The sequence below is a fragment of the Rhipicephalus microplus genome, chromosome 3, assembly GCF_043290135.1.
Source record: "Rhipicephalus microplus isolate Deutch F79 chromosome 3, USDA_Rmic, whole genome shotgun sequence".
Classification (NCBI taxonomy): Eukaryota; Metazoa; Arthropoda; class Arachnida; order Ixodida; family Ixodidae; genus Rhipicephalus; species Rhipicephalus microplus.
Window position 1 is genome coordinate 66,620,403 of NC_134702.1, and position 21,988 is coordinate 66,642,390.

The 21,988-nt window shown below is 43.6% G+C and overlaps 1 protein-coding gene across 2 annotated transcripts in view; it reads right to left on the minus strand.

The window, feature by feature from the left end:
• LOC142803224 (uncharacterized) overlaps window positions 1-21,988 on the minus strand; it is a 42,080-nt gene that overhangs the window by 2,410 nt on the left and 17,682 nt on the right. The window contains exons 4-7 of one of the 2 annotated variants that reach the window (XM_075888328.1): window positions 21,778-21,880; window positions 17,888-17,982; window positions 11,072-11,147; window positions 4,888-5,137 (exon numbers count right to left, since the gene is read on the minus strand). In XM_075888328.1, the coding sequence (XP_075744443.1) occupies window positions 4,908-5,137; window positions 11,072-11,147; window positions 17,888-17,982; window positions 21,778-21,880 (504 nt within the window). In that variant the 3' untranslated portion in view covers window positions 4,888-4,907. Of the gene's footprint in view, window positions 1-4,852; window positions 5,138-11,071; window positions 11,148-17,887; window positions 17,983-21,777; window positions 21,881-21,988 lie in introns of those variants that run through there. The other variant, XM_075888327.1, reaches the window with a different exon arrangement.

Sequence of the window (21,988 nt, forward strand, 5' to 3'; positions counted from 1 at the left end):
CATCTTTCAGCAGATCTGATGAATTATTAAGTTATTATGCGTAAAATGTCTTCGTGACGACATTTTCGCTCCATTCGTAAAGTTTGCTGCTCTATACATGCCAGGATTTCATTTAAAAAAGTTTTAAGCACTGGCGACCGCAGCAGGCGACTGTATGGTGGTGGCTTCCAGCACACCAATGGCGTCTTACTGTGGCTTCAACCACGCGCACTCGATGCGCCATCCTGCTCCCCCTAGTATAAATCAGTGCGGCAATCCCGCTCGCAGGGAGCACGCATTTGTTTTCCTCGGCTCGATTGGACGGTTCAGGAAGCTTCGATGGCGATGGCTGAATGCGGGAATAAAGGAGCTTCGCTCTTCAAAAAGTTTTTGCAATACGTGGTTCTTTAGTGCACTTTGCGGGCGGGGCGTGATTCATATTTAGGCGAAGCTTAGTGAGTTATATAGTGAGGTGACTTAGTGAGGTGACTTAGTGACTGATTTAGTGACTTAGTGAGTTATTTAGTGAGGTATATAGTCGGTCGGTCGGTCGGTCGGTCGGTCGGTCGGTCGGTCGGTCGGTCGGTCGGTCGGTCGGTCGGTCGGTCGGTCGGTCGGTCGGTCGGTCGGTCGGTCGGAGGGCCAGACCCAGCGTAACATTATTTTTGTACCTTGTAAATGTTTCATTTTTCTCTGCTTTTTTTCTCCACTTGCATTAGAAGTAGTGTTGGCGCAGGTCAAGTTGTAACCTTGGTACAGCAATTTTTTCGCTACGCTGTGTAAAAACAACTTGCCGCATGCACTCTCACCCTTAGAATTTCATGACTTCATGAAGGTATCCAACGGAGATGCTCGGCTTTCCTGCCAATGTGAGACTAGCCCGCTCCGTGCTCAAGCACACCTTATAGGATTTAGGGGCGAAGCTCCTGAAGCTGTCGGTTTTTCCCTCCTAGGTCGTCGTGGTACATGACCGCCTAGTTCGATGACTCACTCAGGAGGTGCAGACGGGCGGACAGACAGACAGACAGACAGACAGACAGACAGACAGACAGACAGACAGACAGACAGACAGACAGACAGACAGACGGATGGGCAGACTAAGACGATTGAACGGACGAACGCACAGATCAATGGACAGACGGATGGATGCACGGACACATGCACGGATGGACGAAAGAATGGACTGTAACGGGGTGTAACGAAGCCCAAAGGCGGCGGCTGCAATTTAATGAAAAATAAATTCCAGGGACCCGTACACGTATATTTAGGCACACGATAAAGAAACCCAGGTTGTCTCATTTGAGAGACGTCACAGTGAAGAGGTGTATCATGTTTTCGAGACGCAGAACCACAACTATTACTGTATGCCGGCTTTCTGTCTGCCTTCCTTCCCCTCGCATTCAGCGCCGTCATTCGAACAAACTTGACTGTGGGCTTTCTCACATAGAGACACTTACTGCGGCGAAGGACGCTTTACAACAGGGCACTTCGTAGCTATTTGTTATAGTTCGCGGCCCTTCCGTATTTTTTGGGTAGCACAATCGTTGGCGCAGAATATTCAAGTTGTACTTGTATGCACGAGCCTGACTAGAAGTGTAGTTACTTTGAGGGCTCAAATTTGTGTCCTATAAACCGTGTTCAAGTTGTTCTCGCTGAACTGGGCTGTTCGGTATCTCTAGCATTTGCTCGCCTGTACTATAGCGTGGTAGACAGGTGCAGAGAACTCGTGTGATTGTCTCACCTTAGTCACATGGGCCAAAAGCAAAACCATTGGCGGCTCCAACGTAAAATCAGTACGATCAGGCAATGGTGGTGCTCAGCAATGACTGAATGAACGTGCTTCATCCACAACTTCCTGATTATCGCTTTAAATAGGAGGGCACCGAAAAGAGGCTAAGCTACACAATGCAGGCTTTAGCCACTTTATATTATGCGAGCAAACCAGTGCCTGATGCTTAACCAAGTCATTTGAAGCTCAACTGTAATTTACATTTTAATTTATGCACTCAAATGAGCTTCTGCTACAGTGACGTTGTACGCGCAGTGAAACATGCCCACTTGTAGTCGTTAATTTCGAACGCATATTCTGCAAGAACCATTTGTTTTTCGAAATGGAGCACTGGTTTTTATTCGAGCTACACAACATATCAGAAAAAAATGAAGGTTGAAGGGCTTGCATTTTTTGTCACATACAGCATTCATGAGAGCCAATGAATGATCACCTAGGGAAAGTGTATTGATATTTATATTTGTGGTTTTAATTTCTGGTAGGACGCTGGGTCCTACCAGAAATTGAGCAATGTGCGAACTACTATGGCACCATAATAGCCACCTCAGCGTAACCGAATGCACAAAACGCAAACACTGCTTTAATCTGCCACTTTGCATAATTGTATAAAAAGTTCGATCATTCCGACAAGTATGAGATGTTTCCAAGGGCTGGTACAGCGAGCAAAAGTACCCCCAACCCCGAAGATAAAGTTTGATGTTTTAAACTCTAATGCATTGTATTGTAATGTAGTATAAGTTATCTGCAGTCGTTGTGGTGCCTAGAAAAGTTGGTCATCTTTTGTGGTGTGCATTCGTACAAACAGGAACAGTATTCTAGTAAAACAGCCAGATAACAATGTTTTTTTAAGTCTGTCTTTCTTCCCGTCAATGACTGCTCAGTGGAAGGCTCTAGAGGCACGCACTGTTGGAACTGACAATTCAGGAATATTCCAATCATCGCTTACCAGTGGACTGTTAAAATCTCACTGTCTTTGTCCTCTGGTCATAGCGCCTGCTCTTCTAAGTTGCTTTAACGAAGTTTTATGGGTATTTTTGCTTTTCTCGCGTTTTCTGCATCTTATTCCTTTTCTAGTGTCTTTTCCTCAGAAGTTTCATAAATGAAGTTGTATTGGTGCAGTAGCTTTTCTTTTTTGTTTTATGCATCTTATGCTACTGTTGTTTGATAATATTCTTTGCATAACTGCCCATTGTAACCAACTCAAATTCTTTACTGAACTCAGCAGTATTGGTTAATAAATGAAGGAATAAAAACACATTCATACAGGTCTGTGATATTCAGCGTGAGCAGGACCTGACACCACACCGTAGGACTTTTTACGACTTTAGGGAGGAAAAGAAAGAACAAGGAAATAGAATAAAGCACTCTGTTACGACTGTAGCATGCCTAGACAATGCTTGCTTTTGAGAGCCGCAACGAACGGAAATGTCTAACGCTTTTCTTATATGAAAGTGACGAATTCGAAAAAACTAAACACCCACACACACACACACACGCACGCACACACACACACACACACACACACACACACACACACACACACACACACACACACACACACACACACACACACACACACACACACACACACACACACACACACTCGGGGGGCAACCATCACTACCCCTGGGAAGATTCTCTGCCAGTATCAGCAATCATTGTGCAAGCTAGGACAAGTGAAATCATTGGGACATGTTGGCCATCTCTCGGCTGGTGCCAAAGAGAAGCATTCGTTGTTACAATTTTTTCTGTTAGAAGGCGCCACATTGATGCTTTGTGCCTGGCAGGTTCTCTGAGGGGCCACGCTTAATGTCCTCGAGTAGAGCTAGGCAAGAATGAGACAGTACAAATTATTTACCATATTCTGAATGCCAAATTATAGGATATAAAGTGTGAAGACAAAAAGAAATAGTAGAGGACATTCCGTCATGCTGGCACCAGCCTCTCCGACCTGACATAGCATGAAGATAAAGCTTGGCTTTCGCTTATTTCCTCTTGAAAGTTGTCAAACGGAGATAAGAAACTTGTCAAGTAATGACAAATGATGGCTTGCATCAGCGTTGCCAATTGCTACCGAAAAAAACTAGCGAATAATGGCAAATGAAGCCCCCAAATTGTAGACAATATTTTGAAAGAAAGCCCAGATGAAACGGAAAGGTAATGATTTATTTCAATTCTTGAAAATACTTTTTTAAAAAGTCAAACTGCCATTCCCTTGAAATTGAGCGAAAATTGTAAGGAAAATGCACATCTACTCTTTAAAATTGTCTGAAGGGTAGTCTTCATTCGGCTGAACTCACGTCTTCGAGTGCATAATTAAAATTATTTGTTCATTGCCCTATCGAATGTTTGGCTTCAACATTCTACTCGAAATCGTAAACAAATGAGCTGCTTGTGACCATGATGACTCCCGAGATAACTATATATTATACAGTTGATAATAACTTTAAATTATCTCGCAGGGTAGGTTACGCATTCGCACAAGAAGACTGGAAAGCCAAAGCCACCTTTTTTATCTCTGTCAATGTATTCATATTTCCCCGGCCTGCACCCACCTGGAACCTCTCCGTACCTAACATGGCTTTACACTGCTCTCGCGTTAGGCGGCATTGCGAGGCTTCTGGAAGCCACCTGCTTTAGCATAGCTTCCTTGAATGACCCACCTTTAACCAAGCGACGTTGTCACTTGGTTAAAGGTGGGTCATACGTCATCGCGTGACAACATCGCTTGGTTGAAGGTGGGTCATACGTCATCGCGTGACAACATCGCTTGGTTAAAGGTGGGTCATTCAAGGAAGCTATGCTAAAGCAGGTGGCTTGCAGAAGCTATGACGTCATCGCGTGACATCGTCGTGTTCCCTGACGTTATCACGTTATGGCATCCCTCACCTCACAACGTGGCATCAAAGACACCATGATGACATTCCTAATTGTAGTGATTCGTGACACCTATACGACGTCATTAGTGACGTCATCGCGCGAATTTTGCATCCCTGGTGTTGGCGCCGACCCCTGCGCTCAATTGTCACTTTTGATGAGGCGTCACAGGCTTTCGCTCTAATAAGGCACAAGTTCACGCACACGCAAATTTAACAAAGCAAAAATTTCTTTGTGCCTACACAGCGGCTCGACTGGAAGCCTAATGAAGTGGGATCCTTCGCTCGATGGGGCGTCGACAGATGTGGCAGATGTCGATCCGGGCGGCGCAATTGCGGCACGTTGTATGGCCGCACATGAACACCACCTGGCGGTGCCGGTTCATGCAGATGGTGCACGTCAGGGCATCCTCCATCTCTCGAAGTTTCCGGATGATTTCACCGCTCGTTCCGGGAACCTCGAGATTGCCGTTCTCGGATGCCTCGTTACCTTCTGAAAAGGCGAAAAGAATTTTTTTCTTTTGCGAAATTAAGTTGTATCAGTCTTATACGGCAGTTTTTGTTCCGAAAAATTTGTGACCACTCCGTAGGTCTGATAGAACGGGGGTTTTGACGGACCCTTTTTTTGCGCCTCTTTCTTGGCGTTCTCTGAAGTGCTCCCGAGCTGCTGTAGGAGCCAAGTGTGACGTTTGATAGAAGAGATGAATACCAGCATCGATGCCCCGCGTAACGACCAGACGATGTGCGGGGCATCGTCTGGTCGTTGTAACTCAGGACCAGAGATACCGAGTTATAATACCACCCTCTCCCTCTACGCATGCATTGAGTGTTCAGAGCAAGAGCTAAACTCTTGACAAGAAAACATAAGAGAAAATGAGAAAACTTCAAAAAAAGAATCAACTCCTGTGGAAAGTTAACTACGCTTAGTACAATGTCACAGAGCTTCCTAGCCTTTACGCGATCCTCTAGCCTTCTTTCTACCATAAAAGCAACAGTAGTTCCTCGCAGTTTCAGTACACTTGTTTTACTGTGTTACGACAATGTTATTTTGAAATATTGTAATGAAAAAGTAATTGATTGGGTTTTTGCGATTGCTCAGCTATTCTCCTGGGGCTGCGATTGGCCACTGCCGTCAAATAGATCTAATGGAAGTAGTGTTGATCGTAATCGATTACTTTGTTTCAGTAACTTGCACAAGTCTGCCTGGGCCACAGTTACCCATACGCCATGTTGCTTTGCATTTGTTGCTATGTTACCAGCATCGACACTGCCACGGCCAAGGCGGACAGTGAGGTGCCGCTCTATGGCATGATGCAAGTGACATCACACGTGATTTGTTTGTTCAGATGACGTGACCCCAAGCTCTCGAGGTGCAAATAGGTTCTCCCACCCAATAGGATCTCCCACCCAACGTGTGGTGCTCTCTCTAAACTTCGACAGATACTTCCAGCAAACATTAAACTTTTACTCTATAATACGTTGTTTTCATCTCACATAAACTATGGTAGTATAGTGTGGGCAGGTACATCTAAACCAAATTGGAACAAAATATTTTTACTGCAGAAAAAAGCGATTCGTCATATTGCAAACGTACCATGCGACGCACATACAAGTCATTTATCCAGAAAATATAACATTTTACCAATCGATCACATACGCAGCTTCAACCTCATTATGAAATACAAACAAAGCTTCCTATTAAACAACGCTTGTTTTCCTAAACTGTGTAACCTCATAAAAATACACAATCCCATTACGACATTCGGAAAAGGCCTTCCTGGTTCGTTCCTTATTCGTGAAGTAATCATGGTTTGAGAAGACTTGAACGCTGTATTCCTGCTTGTTTTACCATATTTGAAAATATGGTAAAATATGGTCCGGCTAAAATACGAAATGTAAATGAAACACCCTATAATAGTGCTCGTGTGTAACATGGCATCCTACGAAGTTTGCTTTCTTTGACATTTTTTTCGTTGCTTTTTTTTACGAGTAAAACATACAACATTTCACTCGTCAGTGTTGCCCTCGTGCATCAAAACTTGTGCTTTTCGCATACCCAGTGTTGTAAACGTCGTATAATCATTTTGTAATACTTTGGTAGCCGTTTAGCAACGTGTGAATTGTTTCATGATTGACCGTACGCTGTTTTCTTTTTTCATTCGTTGTTTTTCTCTCCTTGTGGTTTGCTTATTTTATGTAAACCTGAAACTGATGTAATTTTGATGCATTTTCTTTTTATTTCCTAATTTCTTGAAGTTTTTAAAATCGACGTCAAATTGTTTTTTCATGTTTGTGCTCTGCGGATTTTGTAATGCCAAGTGAAAAGGGGTAGGAGCCTTGTCAAGCTGCTAGCATAGCAGCTTTTTGCTCTTATCCTTGCGTTTTCTTTTTCGCAACTCTGTGAAGAAAATGCTCAATAAAACTGAAACTGAAACTGAAACGTACTGACTAAAGTCGGCTGCTGGCTATACGCCCTTACAAATGTCAAATAATAGTTTACAGGTTCAGTAACACAAAAGCCTAAAGGTAAATAAAACTACATCATCATCATCAACATCATCATCATTATTCTGACTACGCCTACTGCATCACAAACGCCTCTCCCATGATCCACCAATCAAGGCGATAGTTATAGCGCGAGAACAAAACGACGACACAAAGACAAGAAGGACACGAAGGACACGTCGTCGTTTTGTTCTCGCGCTATAACTATCGTCATGCCATACCTACTAGCCCAAGCTCCACACCACCAATCAACCCTGTCTTGTGCTTTCTGCTGCCACGTTATACTTGCGAACTTTTAAATCTCATTGGCCCACGTAACCTTCAGCCTCCCCTTCGTGCGTTTGACTTCCATGGGAATCCTGTCAGTTACCCTTAATGGCCAGCGGTTTATCTGCCTACGTGCTACGTGCCCGGCCCATGTCCACTACTTGTTGATTCCAACTATGATATCCTTAACACTGGTTTCTTCCCTGTCCCACTCTGCCCTCTTCTCGTCTCTTAAGGTTACACCTATCACTTTTATTTCTATCACTCGCCGCGTCGTCCTCAATTCAAACTGAACTCTCTTTGTAAGCCTCCAGGTTTCTCCTTCGTAGGTAAGTACCGGCAAAAGGCAGCTGTTACATGGTTACCCCTTCAGGGTTAGTGGCAGATTCAGAATTTGAGAATGCTTGCCGAATGTGATCCATCCATCTTTAATTTTTTAGTTATTTCACTCACAGTTCGGCTCCGTGGTTATCACCTGTCATAAGTAGACATATTTCTTTACAACTGCCAGTGTCTCTCCACCTATCATAAAGTGCTCTTTCTGCCAGGACTGTTGCATATTAGTTTATGCATAGTAATTTTCAGACCTACTCTTTTGCTTTCCATGTCCAGTTCAGTTACACATCAAGGCGATGTTATCAGCCAATCACAGGTTACTAAGATGCTATCTATTAACTTTAATTCCTGACTCTTGTCAATCGAGGACCCTGAAAACCTCGTGTAAATCCGTGGAAAAGAGCATTGGAGAGATCCTGTCTTCCTGCCCTACGGCTTTCTTTATTAGAATCCTGTCGCTTCCTTTGGGTACGTGGCTGTAAATACGCAGTAGATTTCTTCCAGTATGTAGGGTTCATCCATAACCTGATTCCGTAGCGTCTGCATCACTGCAGACGTCTAGACTGGGTCAAATACCTTCTCGTAGTCTGTGAGGGCTATGTATAGGGTTTGGTTGTATTCCGCTCATTTCTGTACCACGTTATTGTTGGTATGAATGTGGTATATTGTCGAGTAGCTTGTACAAAATACTGCTTGCTGATTCGGTTTATTCAACTCTAATGTCGCCTTAATCCCATTAGCTAATATTTCTGTAAATAGTTTGTAGAGAAAAGACAGTAAGCTCATCGGTCTGTAATTCTTGAAGTTTTTGAGGTCTCCTTTTTTATGGCATAAAAATGTTCTCGTTCTTCCAAGATTCTGGTACAACTCCAGTCAAAAAACAATATAAAGTGGCCAGCTTTTCTTACAAAATCACTTCGACATCCTTGAGCAGGTTCGTTGTTACGTTATCTTCCCCAGCGGCTTTCCCTCTTTGCATTCCTTTAGGGCCTTTCCTACTTTCCTTATAGTTATCGCTTTAGGGCCTTTCCTACTTTCCTTATAGTTATCGGTAGGATGTAGAATTGCTGTGAGCAATTATTGCTTCTGACAATATCACATTGGTTATTGTGTCTTCTGTGCAGCTCTTTGTAGAAATCCTCCATCACCTCAAATATCCTTTTCCTATTTGTTATGACATCGCCTCCCTTGTTTCTTAATTCATAGGTCAGATTTTTGCTATGAACAAGTTCGCTTTTGCAGATTTAGGTCTTCTGGCGCCTTTGCAGCCTGCTCAATTCTCTCCATGGGATACCTTTTGGTGACGGCTACCTTAAGCCTCTTCATTAACTTTGAAGGCTCCAATAGCTCCCTTAGGTCAGTTATATTTGAGGCTTTGAGGATTTGTCGTCTTTTTATGAGATTTCTTGTCTCCTGACATAGTATGCGTGAGTCCTGTCTATAGTGACTGTGGCTCCGACTTCCTTTGCACACTCCTTGATGATACCAGTAAGGTTATCGTTCGTTCTGTCAACGCTTATGTCGGTTACCTCATTTAGAACCACGAATCTATTCTGAAGTGAAATTGTAAATTCCTGTACTTTCTCATCGATACCTTATTATTGTCTTCTGGCGTATCAGTTTACGCATTGTTTTTTTAATTCTAGGAGAATACGAGCTCTTACCCTTCTATGGTCACTGAATCAAATCTAGCCAAATAATGCCTTGGTGTGCACACAGAACGAAATCTATTTCATTTTTAGTTTCTTCATTAGGACTTCACTACGTCCACTTACGGTTAGCCTGCTTTCTGAAGAATGTATTCAAGATCTGTAAATTATTACATTCGGCGAACTTCACCAATAACTCCCATCTGGCATTTCTAAAGCCGATGCTATATTCCTCTACTGCATGGTCTCCGGCCCGTTTATTGCCTACTTTGGCATCATCATGACTCGATATAATCACGGCTCGATGTAGGCGCCTAGGCTTGTGCGACCTTCACCTTTACCTTTTGTTAAACCCAATTATGATACCTGCCACCCTCTCACTGATTCTGTAGTATTTTTTTCACGTTGCCAGGAATATTTTAAGTGCGAATGCCCTTTATAAGCGACCCTGAATATGTCGTCCGCGATGCGCCTCCTCCTCTCCCCTAGCAACGGCGCGAGGAGCGGAAAAGAGCGTCTGTAGCAACGGCGCAGCGACGTCACACACCACGTGATTGCGCGCGCTCCACCCTCCACTCCGTGGCAGCGCGCGCAGCCGCGACTTGCTCGAGATCGGCAAGTCGTCATAGGTATGGATCCATCGCAGGCATCAACCTCGACTGCGATACCTTCAACAACGAGTACAACGCAATCGAATGCGAGCATTGCACGCGTCGCTGAAGATGTGGCGCCGGTTGAAGACAAGGCAGCGCGGCGAAGGGCCCGTGATGCCGAGCGCAGGCGGGCGAAGCAGGCCGCGGACATAAACATCATTATAGTGCGAATTTACTCTCACATATACGCGTAAACTCACCAAGATTTTCCGAGAGGGTCTAATGGTTCCTGGAGATCGCAATGTGATCACACGGGGGAGCTTACAATAACTCATTGGCGAATGCCAACGGAGTTCAACGTAGCCAAGTTTATAATGGTGGCCTGTCTGGACCCAGAGATTCTTAGCACCCTATAATGTGTCGAAGGTCTGAGAACCACCTTGGGACAGTTACTTCGCAGCCACTGGGCGCTGAGGGCTTAGGGATAATCGGTACGTTCATTTGGGAGCAATTACTATTTTGCCGTAACGAGCAATGCCGTGACTTAATTCTTTTGCAAACTCGTATGTTAGGTTGCTTAAAGTGAGTAATTAAAAATTGCTTAAGTTTTTTACAATCACTTTTGACCAAAATGTAACGTGTTCGCTACCCTTACGGCATAAAAAGTTAGCCAAAATTGAAAACAAACATTAAACGATAAATTGATCCAAGTGCAAAACAAGGTATGAGAACCATGAAACGAAGGTTTCAGATTTCATGGCATTTGATTTGTATACAAAGTAAGAGTTGTTCAACGAAATATAAACTTTCGTTAAAGGTATTTTAATGTAATTCCTTTATTTTAAATAGTGATAGGAATGTACTGTCCTTGCTTTCAAGAAGTTATAAATTGTGACAAAATTCAATTACTTGCCCTTGAAAATATCACACCAATTTCTTGAAAAACAGGGGTGCACGTTTACTTTTACGTTTATATCTGTCTTTAGCCTGTTTGGACGTCACAAAGGTGGTATGTAAAATCCATTTTCGAAAGGCATCCCACACGTGTTATCACAATTGCGAAGTCATTTTTCTCACCCGCATGGTCGTTGCTACTCACAAGCTGAGATGACCCACTGCGCCGAGTGGTGAAGGTCCACCTGCGTCGCGGGAGCTAGAAAGAAGAAAAAAAGAAAGCGCATAATGCCATTTGTGTGCCTCCTAACGCATAAATTCAGCGAGAACCAGGAGATACTGAAGCCAATGAAGGTGTAAGGCTCATCTTGCTAAGAAGCGCAGCCACTATTACACAGAACACACTACACAAGCGCTTGTGTTGTGTGTTCTGTGTAATAGTGGCTCTGCTTCCTAGCAAGATGGATCCTTACCAACTGGCCCGATACAATTGTTTATTGGGTGTAAGATCATTATTGTACTCTTTTAGGCGTATTTTAGGCGTACTAGGCGTACTCTTTTAGGCGTATTTGAATTTTCGGAAGTGCGTCTGTATTGTATAGTTTATTTGTATCGATTTATTTTTGCGCGCGCCTGCCCTAGAACTTCATGGTTGTTCCAGGACATGTTAAATAAATTATTGATTGAATTATTATTATTATTATTATTATTATTATTATAATTATTATTATTATTATTATTATTATTATTATTATTCAATCTTCAGGTTGAGCATGTTCGGTCGCTGTTTGCGACAGCTGTTTTCTTGCCCGTTTTACCTTCTTCGCATAAATATCACATCCCAATACACTAAAAAAAGTGCGATTCATGTCGCCTATACCATCTTTCGCTTCATTACCTGCTTGTTTTCATTACAGTTGCGTTGAACAAATAAATAAGCGCTAAAAGTTACCTTTTTTCCGTCCTCGCGCCTAAGGTACACGTGTAAGTATTGAAATGGTTTTCAAGTGTTATTGTTATTAGATATTTTAAAAATATCTCCGTGGCATGTAGAATAGTTTTCCCTCTTGAGCTCGAATACCGTATAGGCTCGAGTAAGGTTTGTGCCTTTACTCCTCAGCACCTTGAAAACCTGTGTGTTGAGCAATTTTGTCGGCTCCCTCTGACTTTGATTCTGAAATGTGCCATATTCCGCAGTATTCCTCCGAGATCGCAAACAAACACCGAAGCTTACGCAAGTCTTATCTTAATAATTTTTATCTGTCAGGATTGGACACGGGTTGTTATTGGAGCCGATAAGTGGTTTTATTATTTTTTCAAGGGACAAATGAGAGAGCCCCTGTCAAAACGCTGGCTACATAGGCACTCTGCGTTAACTAATACCTTTTGAAGACTTAACTTTTGCGTTGTTCATTGGTTCAGGCACGGCGCACAATTGACCTGTCTTCGCTATAGCTGATACTCCTGCTAGCACCCAATCTTTCAGCGCAATCGGGAATTCCGTAGATAACAGCTATGTGGATTCCGTCTATTTCTGTTTCAGTTTCAGTTTATTATTCATTCAAGATACAAAGGTTCGTCACTATTATTAAGCAGACAAACGTCATAAAGACCAAAGCGACTGCGGTGGGACTCTCGGTTAAGAATAAAAGAAAAAAAAATTACTTAGACAGCATGTAAAAAAAAACAAAGTGCAAATGGAGAGAATTTATCGAACACTTTAGAAAAAAAAAAAAAACCTCGAATGCTAGACAAGTGCACAAAAAATTAGTTTAGATGCCTGTTGTTATATAGGTCCTGGGAGAGCGTGTTGCACTAAAAATAGATTATTGGTTTTCGTTTTCAGGTGGATTTCAGGGACGAGGCTCTTTAAGGCGTGGGCTGAGCGTCGCGTCGTATGTAGACACCTCTCGTTAGTTCTGGAACTGACAGTAGAGGGCGGTACTTGTACAAATAACAAAGGCAGCTTTTCCTGCGCCGCGCGGCGCAGCAGCCAGCCCCACACAGAAGGGGCTCCTGCGCCGAATGGAAGTGACGTCACTTTAAAAATTATTACCTAAAGATAGTTAATTGTGTAAATTATTCATGTATATTGCGTTAAACCTACAAAAATTTTACTATGCAGGTGTTTAACGAGTCAACTAGCCTAGGTTTGTTATATAAATACATATTACAAGTATTTTGAATACAGGGGGCGCCGTGGGCGCTGTGGCTGCGAAAGGTAACTACTGCAAGATGGTAGCCGCCTGCGATGTGTTAGGTGGTGAGAACTTCGATGAAATTATGTGGCCATGGCCTAGGCCACTCCCAAGGAGGACTGGAGCGTCGTCGCTCCTTCATGTGATTGCTGGATGCTTAGTTGAACCTGGTGGTTGGAGCTAGCGCGGCCGTCCACCGCGCCGCAGCTTCATCTGAGTGTGTGCGCCATAAAGTTTCTCAGTATGATGTGCGGATTACAGTTGTTGGACGTACTTCATTTTCTAGATTGCAATGCCAAGCGTGGTGTTGTCAAAGGTGAAAGTGTTCTTGCTGCCGAGTTTTGCTTGTCGTGAAGGACAAGGTCGACGATGAAATAAATGCTTTCTCACAGTTCACGTGTGACTAACCGGACGCACATGCATGAAACCCCAGTGCGTCGGCGAAGTGTTCATACGGTGGATGGAAACTACTTTATTGTACTGTTCTTACGAAGCCTGTGATCTACGAAGGCCAGAGCTTCTGCATTGCCGTCTGTTTTGTCAAGTACGAACACATACGGCCGTTCTCATCCGTTGCTACGTGCATGCTCCCGTGCTGTCACAGGCCGCGCGTGTTATTGAGAAAGGCAGACAAGCTGTTTAGTAGTTAGATGGGCTAACGCCGTTGGCACTTGCTCTTCGGCATTGTTTATCAAGTGCTGAACGCCTAGAACATTGCAGTGACACGTCAGCATTTTTAAAGAAAGCGGCCTGCCGGTTACCTCGTCAGGTGATGGCACACTGAGCGACATAAAAAAAGTTGCCCGAGACTACGTTGCAGTGCACCTTTCTGTCATCAAAGCTTTGATAAACCGTGGAAATCAACATTCCTTACACCTGTGCCGAAAAAACCAATGCAGCCAGCTGCATTCGAGTTTTTTGTGTCTTCTTGCGTCTCGCCGATTAAGAGCACTAATTCGCAAAACACTTTATCATAATGAATATAGTCAATCGTGCAAGAGTTATCGAAGATCCAATTTTAAAGAGCCTGTGGACGGGACCGTCACCAGCAGCAAGTTGGGCTGAGAAGGAGGCGCAATACATGCGTAAACAAAAAAAAAAAAGAGAAAGTATCGATAACTGCAATGGGACTTGAACCAGCTATCTCATCAGTTGATGTGTTGCTTTGAACAACTACGCCACAGCTGCCGACCAGCTTGACAAGGCAAACAAACCGGTTTTGTATTGTTGTCACGCTAAACCTAACTAACATTTTCGTTCAGGTTTTCGTTTGGACGTAATTTTAACTGCTTTTGTAGTTATGTCTAGACGTACCGCTAGACACTCCCGACTATTCAAACAAAGCGCCTAACCAAAAAATGCATGACGTCACTTCCGTGCGGCGCAGCAGCCGTTCCCTTGTGGGGGTGGCTCGTGCGCCGCGCGGCGCACCAGTCTCTGCCAATAACGAAATGCATATACGCTGAAAAGTGCAAATTACACTATACTAGCGGTCATTCCTTGTAGTGTGATAACTAATAAAGGTCAGTTTTATGAAAACAGGAATCACGTCACGCGCACGGAAGGAAAGAGGCGATCTCACGACGACAAAAGCGTGTTCTTCAGCGGCGTCGTACACCAGATGGCGCTCTATAATAAAATAAAGGTGACATCAGTGGTCTACAGGCTGGCGATGCAGGTTATAAAGGAAAGACTGCAGACATGGATAGAGGATCTGGGGGTGCTGGGGGAACTACAGAGTGTGTTTCGGAAGCACAGGAGGTTGGAAGAAAATCTGTTCTCACTGACGCAGTGCGTCGAAACAGCAGAAAAGGAACACAGGATCCTGTAGTTAGCATCTTTGGATATCAAGGGAGCGTACGATAGCGTGGTTCAAGAGGACTTGTGGGGAATACTGGACACACAAGGTGTGGTAGATAGAGTTATTAATGTTTTAAAGGATATCTATAAAAGTAACAAGGTAGTTATAAAGTGGGAAAAACAGGTATCCAGGCCCGCAGAGGTAAAACGGGGGCTTAGGCAGGGGTGTCCTCTGTCACCCTTGCTATTCATAATGTACCTACAAGATTTAGAGGCCTACTCAGATTTGGGTGCACGTTAAAGAACCCCAGGTGGTCAAAATTTCCGGAGCCCTCCACTACGGCGTCTCTCATAATCATATGGTGGTTTTGGGACGTAAACCCCACATATCAATCAAGATTTAGAGGCCAAATTAGAGGGGAGTGGAATTGGCTTCAACTTCTCTTTCGTCTAACAAGGAAAATTCATTGAACAGGCACTACCAGCATTGATGTACGCAGATGATATAGTGCTGATTACCGACAACAAGTAAGATTTGCAGAGATTGATGGACATCTGCGGTAATGAGGGAGATAGGTTAGATTTCAGATTCAGTGAGGAAAAATCAGCAGTCATGATTTTTAATAATAATGAAGGTAGTTAGTTTAGAATACAGGAGGTCACGCTAGAGATAACAGATATGTATAAATATCGGGGCGTATAGATAAGCATTGGAACCGAGTAACTAAATGAACACGAAATATACGGGATGACCAAAGGTAACAGGAATGCAGCAGTGATGAAAAACAGGGCACTGTGGAATTACAATATGTATAATGTTTTGAGAGGAATATTCAAACAGGCCATCGTTCCTGGTCTGACGTTCGGCGATGCGATCTTGCGCATGAGATCAGAAGTTCAAGCAAGATTACAAATAAAGCAATGTGGAATATGTAGGTTTGCCTTATAGGAGCTCACGAGAATACACCAAATCAGGGAGTACAAGGTGATATGGGGTGGACATCATTTGAAGGCAAAGAAGCTAGCAGCAAGATAAAATTTGAGAAGGGACTGAGAGAATTGGGGGAAGAGCGTTGGGCTAGGAAGGTATTCAGCTACTTGTAGTTGAAGAATGTTGGTACAAAATGGAGGAAACGAACCAGCAAAATTACTGGTAAATACTTAGAAAACAGCAGGAAGCCAAACCAAAAAGACTTATCGGTTAAGAAGAAGGTGAAGGTAGCTAAGACCGATATGTGGAGAATCGGCATGATCAAGAAGTCCACTCTGAAGTTATATCAAATTTTTAAGCAGGAAATTGCAAAAGAAAGGATCTATATGATAATTCTCAGTGTAGTTCTTTACTGTTTGAGGCCAGGACGGGAGTATTGCGAACCAAGACATATCGGGCCAAATACGAATTGGTAGACATGGTATGCAGTGCGTGTGGAGAGTAGGAGGAAACTGCCGAACACTTGATAATGTTCTGTAAAGGGCTTCACCCTATATTTCAGTATGATAGCGCAGAGTTTTTCAATGCACTGGGGTTTAGGGACAGGGAAGGCAAAATAGTCTTTAAGCGGGTAGAATTAAGTAGAAGGAGGTTATCTGATTGGTGCCTAAATTCAAGGCACGAGTGAAAGTTAAACACTTTTCTGCAAAGTAGCTGTCCTCAACCTCACTATTTAAAGGACAAAAAATCTAGTTTTTGATTCACTAAGTATTACGGCTTGGTGGCGTTAGCTACCGCCTGATCTAAAGGGTACAGCCATATCAATCCATCCAATCTTTTCATTCATATAAAGCGCCGTTATGGCGCGCGCGCGCGTTCAGATGGTAAGCGGATGGACAAGGCTGCTGAGCGGCGTGCGCGCATGCAGGCGGCGGCTCGTGCTCAAAGAAGGAACCCAGATGTGCAGGTGTGCGAAGCAGAAGCATGCCGTGAATCCGCATGGCGGCACTGACAAGATACCGACGTACGAGCGCGCGATGCCGAAGCAAAGCGGAAGCGGCGCCAGGCCGCACGAGAAGCTGCACGTGGCGCCAAATCTTCCAATCGAAGACGTCAAAAAGTTCTTCCATATGAGCCTATACGACAGGTCGAGACCGTTCCTGCTCGTCGGCGGCTTCAACGTCGACGTATCGGACCCGCACAAACATTGGTTAATGCAATACATGACGAGCAGGTACGGACTCAGGTGCATCTTGTTCGATTACCCCGATCACAAGACGACCATCAGGGGAACGTGCATTGACGTCATGTTTGTAAACTTTAACGTACAACCAGTGCAAGGACCGCTCTCGGTGGATTTCACCGACCATAAGGCGGTCATATCGAAAGCAAAACTAAAACCGGAAGTAACAAACGACATTGTTCAATGAAATGTTACTCAGGAGTTTCATTTGAGGTGTGGAACGAGGTGTCTTTTATATCAAGAGCTTCGCCCCACTCTTCACCATTAACCCCGTTGATATGCCGTAATTTTTTCCTAGAGTCTGGACTGCCAAGTTGGAGGTGTGGTCTTTATGCCAGTCCACACGGAAATCTCCCAAGCACAAGTGTCAAGAGAAATCAAACGAAATATGTGACTACTGAATGAATTTTCGCAAGTTACCTTGTTGGTAATGACTTTGTAGTAGACATAGATGGGAGTGGACGACTACGACAAAGCCCTGATGAGTGAACATTGGCAGTCACGCGGGTGACAAAATTGCGAGCGTTATCATGGTTGTACCCTTCATTCTTTGCGCAAAAAGCCTCGCCTATTCTAGCTTCCAAATCGAAACTACTTCAGTGCCTACATTGGTAGGGAGCATTATGCCATGCCGGAAGATTCTTTCCGCACCTCCAATGCCACTGACTGAATTAACCACCAAAGTACATTACAACACCAATAGTATGCGATACCACGATCAAGTTACTTGCCTGATTAAAGGTTTATTCGATTCATTCTGTGTATGCGCGATTACAAATATTAATCATGGCGAAAATACATGAAACGTTCTTATGAGTATAGCGCACCTTGCGCGGTGGCGAGCGCGTCGACCACTCGTCGGAAGACTGGCTGCTGCTCGAGCTGCTGCTCAGGTCACTGCTGATATTGATGCCGCTGGTGCCTGGGGGAGAAAAACGAGCATTAGCGTGAGTGTACCTATCGTCTCACGCAGAATGAATGTGCGAACCATGTGTAACGGTTGCAGAATTGTCATAATTTCCACGGTGAAGAAACAAAGCTACATTGCAAAATAGTACAACACAATGACGAGACAAAACGGTTTTCTCAAATTGTTCGATTCTCCCCTCATCGTATGACATCAGAGAACAAAGCAGTAATATATTACCAAACTGAAGGGCCAGTCATGGCTTTTCGTGCATTTAGTAGTGTGCCAAAATTAGCGAATGTCCGAATTTATGGGCGTCAGAACATAAATATTTCAGATGTGCACCTTCGTCCTCAAAAGCATTATACAGCAATATATGCTTCAGTAATATCTATTCTTTTCCTGTTAACGTAATATGTGCTAATCTGCATTTTGCTTTACAGCTACTTAGTATCCAATGACGATACACGTGTTTTTCGGTTAAACATCTTTCCGTTTGTGTAAGTGCATATTGATTTGTGCAATTCTGTATGGTGCCCCTTCCGTCTAGTGCCTACAGCTGATATGTGAAGACTGTAAAGCTCATCAAGTGATTTAACATTTACTGTCTTCTCTTACTTTCTACTGTTTCTATGTACAAACTGGAATGAATAATTAATAAATTGTCTATGTGTTCACGTTTCCTTAGGCTGCATGTGAAGCACACAGAAAGTCATGTATATCCCCGGTGGTGTGATATTTCATTCTTAAAAGAATTAAATAAATAAATAATCATCATCATCAGCGAAACTACGGCCACTGCAGGACAAAGGCCTCTCCCAAGTTTGAGCAGTCAACTGGGTTCCGTGCTTGCTGCCACTTTATACCCACAAACTTCCTAATCTCATCTGCCCACCTAACATTCTGTCTCCCCATAACCCGCTTGCCTTCGCTGGGAATCAAGTCAGTTACGCTTAATGACAGTGGTTATCCTGCCTACGCGTGACATGTCCGGCCCATGTCCATTTCCTCTTCTTGATTTCAACTATGACATCCTTAACCCCGGTTGGTTCCCTGATCTACTCCGCTCTCTTCTTGGGTCTTAAGGTTACACCTATCAGTTTCCTTTCCATCGCTCGCTGTCTTGTCCTCAATTTAAGCTGAACCTTCTTTGTAAGTCTCCATGTTTCTGCTCCATAGCAAAGTTCCGGCAAGATTCAGCTGTTATATACCTTCCTCTTGAGGGATAGTGGCAATCTACCTGTCATGATTTGAGAGTGCTTGCCAAATGTGCTCCACCCCATTCTTATTCTTCTAGTTACTTCCATCTCGTGGTTCGGTTCCACAGGTATTACCTGTCTTATGTAGACAGTCTTCTACAATTTCAAGTGCACTATTAACTATCTCGAAGCGCTGCTCTTTTCCGAAGTTGTTGTGCACTACTTTCGTTTTCTGCCGGTTAATTTTAAGACCAACCTTTCTGCTTTCCTTGTCTAACGCCGTAATCATGAGTTGCGATTTGTCCCCTAAGTTACTCAGCAATGCAATGTCACCGGCAAAGCGCAGGTTACTAAGGTACTCTCCATTAACTCTTATTTTTAACTGTTCCCATTCTAGGCTTCTGAAAACCTCCTGTAAGCACGTGGTAAATAGGATTGGCGAGATTGTATCCCCTTGCCTTACACCCCTTCTTGATTGGTATTTTGTTGCTTTTCTTATGAAGCACTATGGTGGCAGTTGATTTCCTGTATATTTCTTCCAGAATGTTTATATATGCTTTGTAGACGCCCTGATTCCGCCCTGATTATGTATGACCGCTGACATTTTTACTGAATCGAACGCCCTCTCGTAATATATGAAGGGTATGTGTAGTAGTTGGTTGTATTCTGAGCATTTGATAGTATGAATGTGGTCGATTGTTGAGTGGTCGATTGTTGAGACCGTACCATTCTATGATCTCTGCATCGTACCTTTCCAAGCACTTTTAGAACCTGCACAATGTCTGGGTGCACACTCAGTGTAAAGTATATTCCGCTCTTACTTCGCGCCTCGACATTTGGTAGAATGACTCGTGTAAACTATGTAGCATGAGACGCGCCACCCTAGAGCATATGTTATGGGAATGCACATAGATAAAGGACGCCAATGCAGTCTACCCAGAACAGCTTCGGGCGCGGTGGAGAGCCGCGCTGATCAGCTCAGATCGGACAGATCAAATATGGGCCATCCAGCGAGCACGGGAGGCGGCTGAGAGACGGGGTCTCTCCACCGCCCCTGGCGCGGCTTAGGCCCACGCCTCAATCCGCTGGTTAAATAAAGTTTGATCACTCACTCACTCTTACTTTCGCCATTAGGGCTCCTCCTAGTCCACTTATGGTTCCCTCCTTTTTGGGTAGAAGGTATTCAAGATACGTAAACTATTGCGTTCTGCAAATTCTACTAGTAGCTCCCTTCTCGCAATTTTAGTACCGATGCCGTAATCTCCTACTGCGTGGTCCCCAGCTTTCTTTTTTTCTACCTTTGCATTGAAGTCTCCCACCAGCATTGTGTATTGTGTTTTTGACTAATTCATTGACAATTCCACGTCTCCATAGACGCTTTCAACTGACGCGTCATTATGGCTAGATGTAGGCACGCGAGCCTGTACCACCTTTATTTTGTATCTCTTATCGAGTTTAATTACGATACCTACCACCCTTTCATTTATGCTATAGACTTCCTCTATGTTGCCAGCTATATTTCTGTAGATAGGGAACCCCACGCCCAGTTATCTTCTTTCAGCCAGCCAACTATAGCAAACAACGAGCTCATTATTTAGCACTGCATAGGCTTCATCTGTCCTCCTAGCCTCACTCAAACATATTACATCTAATTTAACACCCTCTAGCTCACCGAACAGTATAGCTAGACCTGCCTCACTAGATGAGGTTTTAGAGTTGAACGTTGCCAAGCTCAGACTCCAATGGCGGCCTGTCTATAGCCAGAGTTTCTTAGCACCCTGTGCTACGTTGCAGATCTGACCGCCGCCGTGGTCAGTTGCTTCGCAGCAGCTGGGGAGTGAGGGCCGTGAGTTAATTGACGTATGCATGTGGGAGGTAGTGGTCAGATACTGCACCAGGGTGGCCAATCTTTTTTCTGGTGAGGGAGTGCGTTACCGGCGGTGGTCACCGGTGAGGCCGCACCTCAGGCCTCTTAATGCAGTAATAAATAAATAAATAAATAAATAAATAAATAAATAAATAAATAAATAAATAAATAAATAAATAAATAAATAAATAAATAAATAAAAATAAATAAATAAATAAATAAATCTTTTTGCTGCATCTGTTATGGAGTAGAACGTTGTGAAATATTAAAGTCAATTTTGAACGCAGAAAGGATCCCTGTACAGTACCTGGGGGGACGTCTAACACTTGAATTCACAAGTGGCCTAAATAAAAATAATGAAAGAATTACAATGAAGGAAAAGCTCAGGTACATTTGGTGCACTCACACATACAATTGCTGATATTGCATCTTTATGTCATGAGGACTTAATTGTTTTATAATGCGAGCCTGATGTGAAGGCTTTGTGAGCGTGAGTGAGCACAGTGGTGAGCGTATCTACCAGCGAACCAATGGAATGGTTGCACGAGCAGTGACCAGTGTGACTCTGCTATGGCGCTCACCATGTACTATGAATCACACAATATACCTGGAATATTTTACAAGTTTAGGTTTCATATATTGATTAGTACTACCCTACACTATGTTACACCTCGTATGACGATACACTATATTATGTTACAATGTACTATAAAATTTACCACGCACTTGGTACTCGTAACTTACTGGCACTGGAAAGCGACGTGTTGGAGTGTGATGAGGCAATAGACAATGTTGTGGACGAAGTGTCGCTGGCGTCGCTGCTGGAACTTTCACTGATATTGTCCCACTAAAACGATAAAAACAAATTAACAGCGAAAACGTCGTGTCAAAACTACAAGAACCACAGCAATTAAAATACTTTAGAAACAATCACTAGAGTAAACAAAAATGCAAT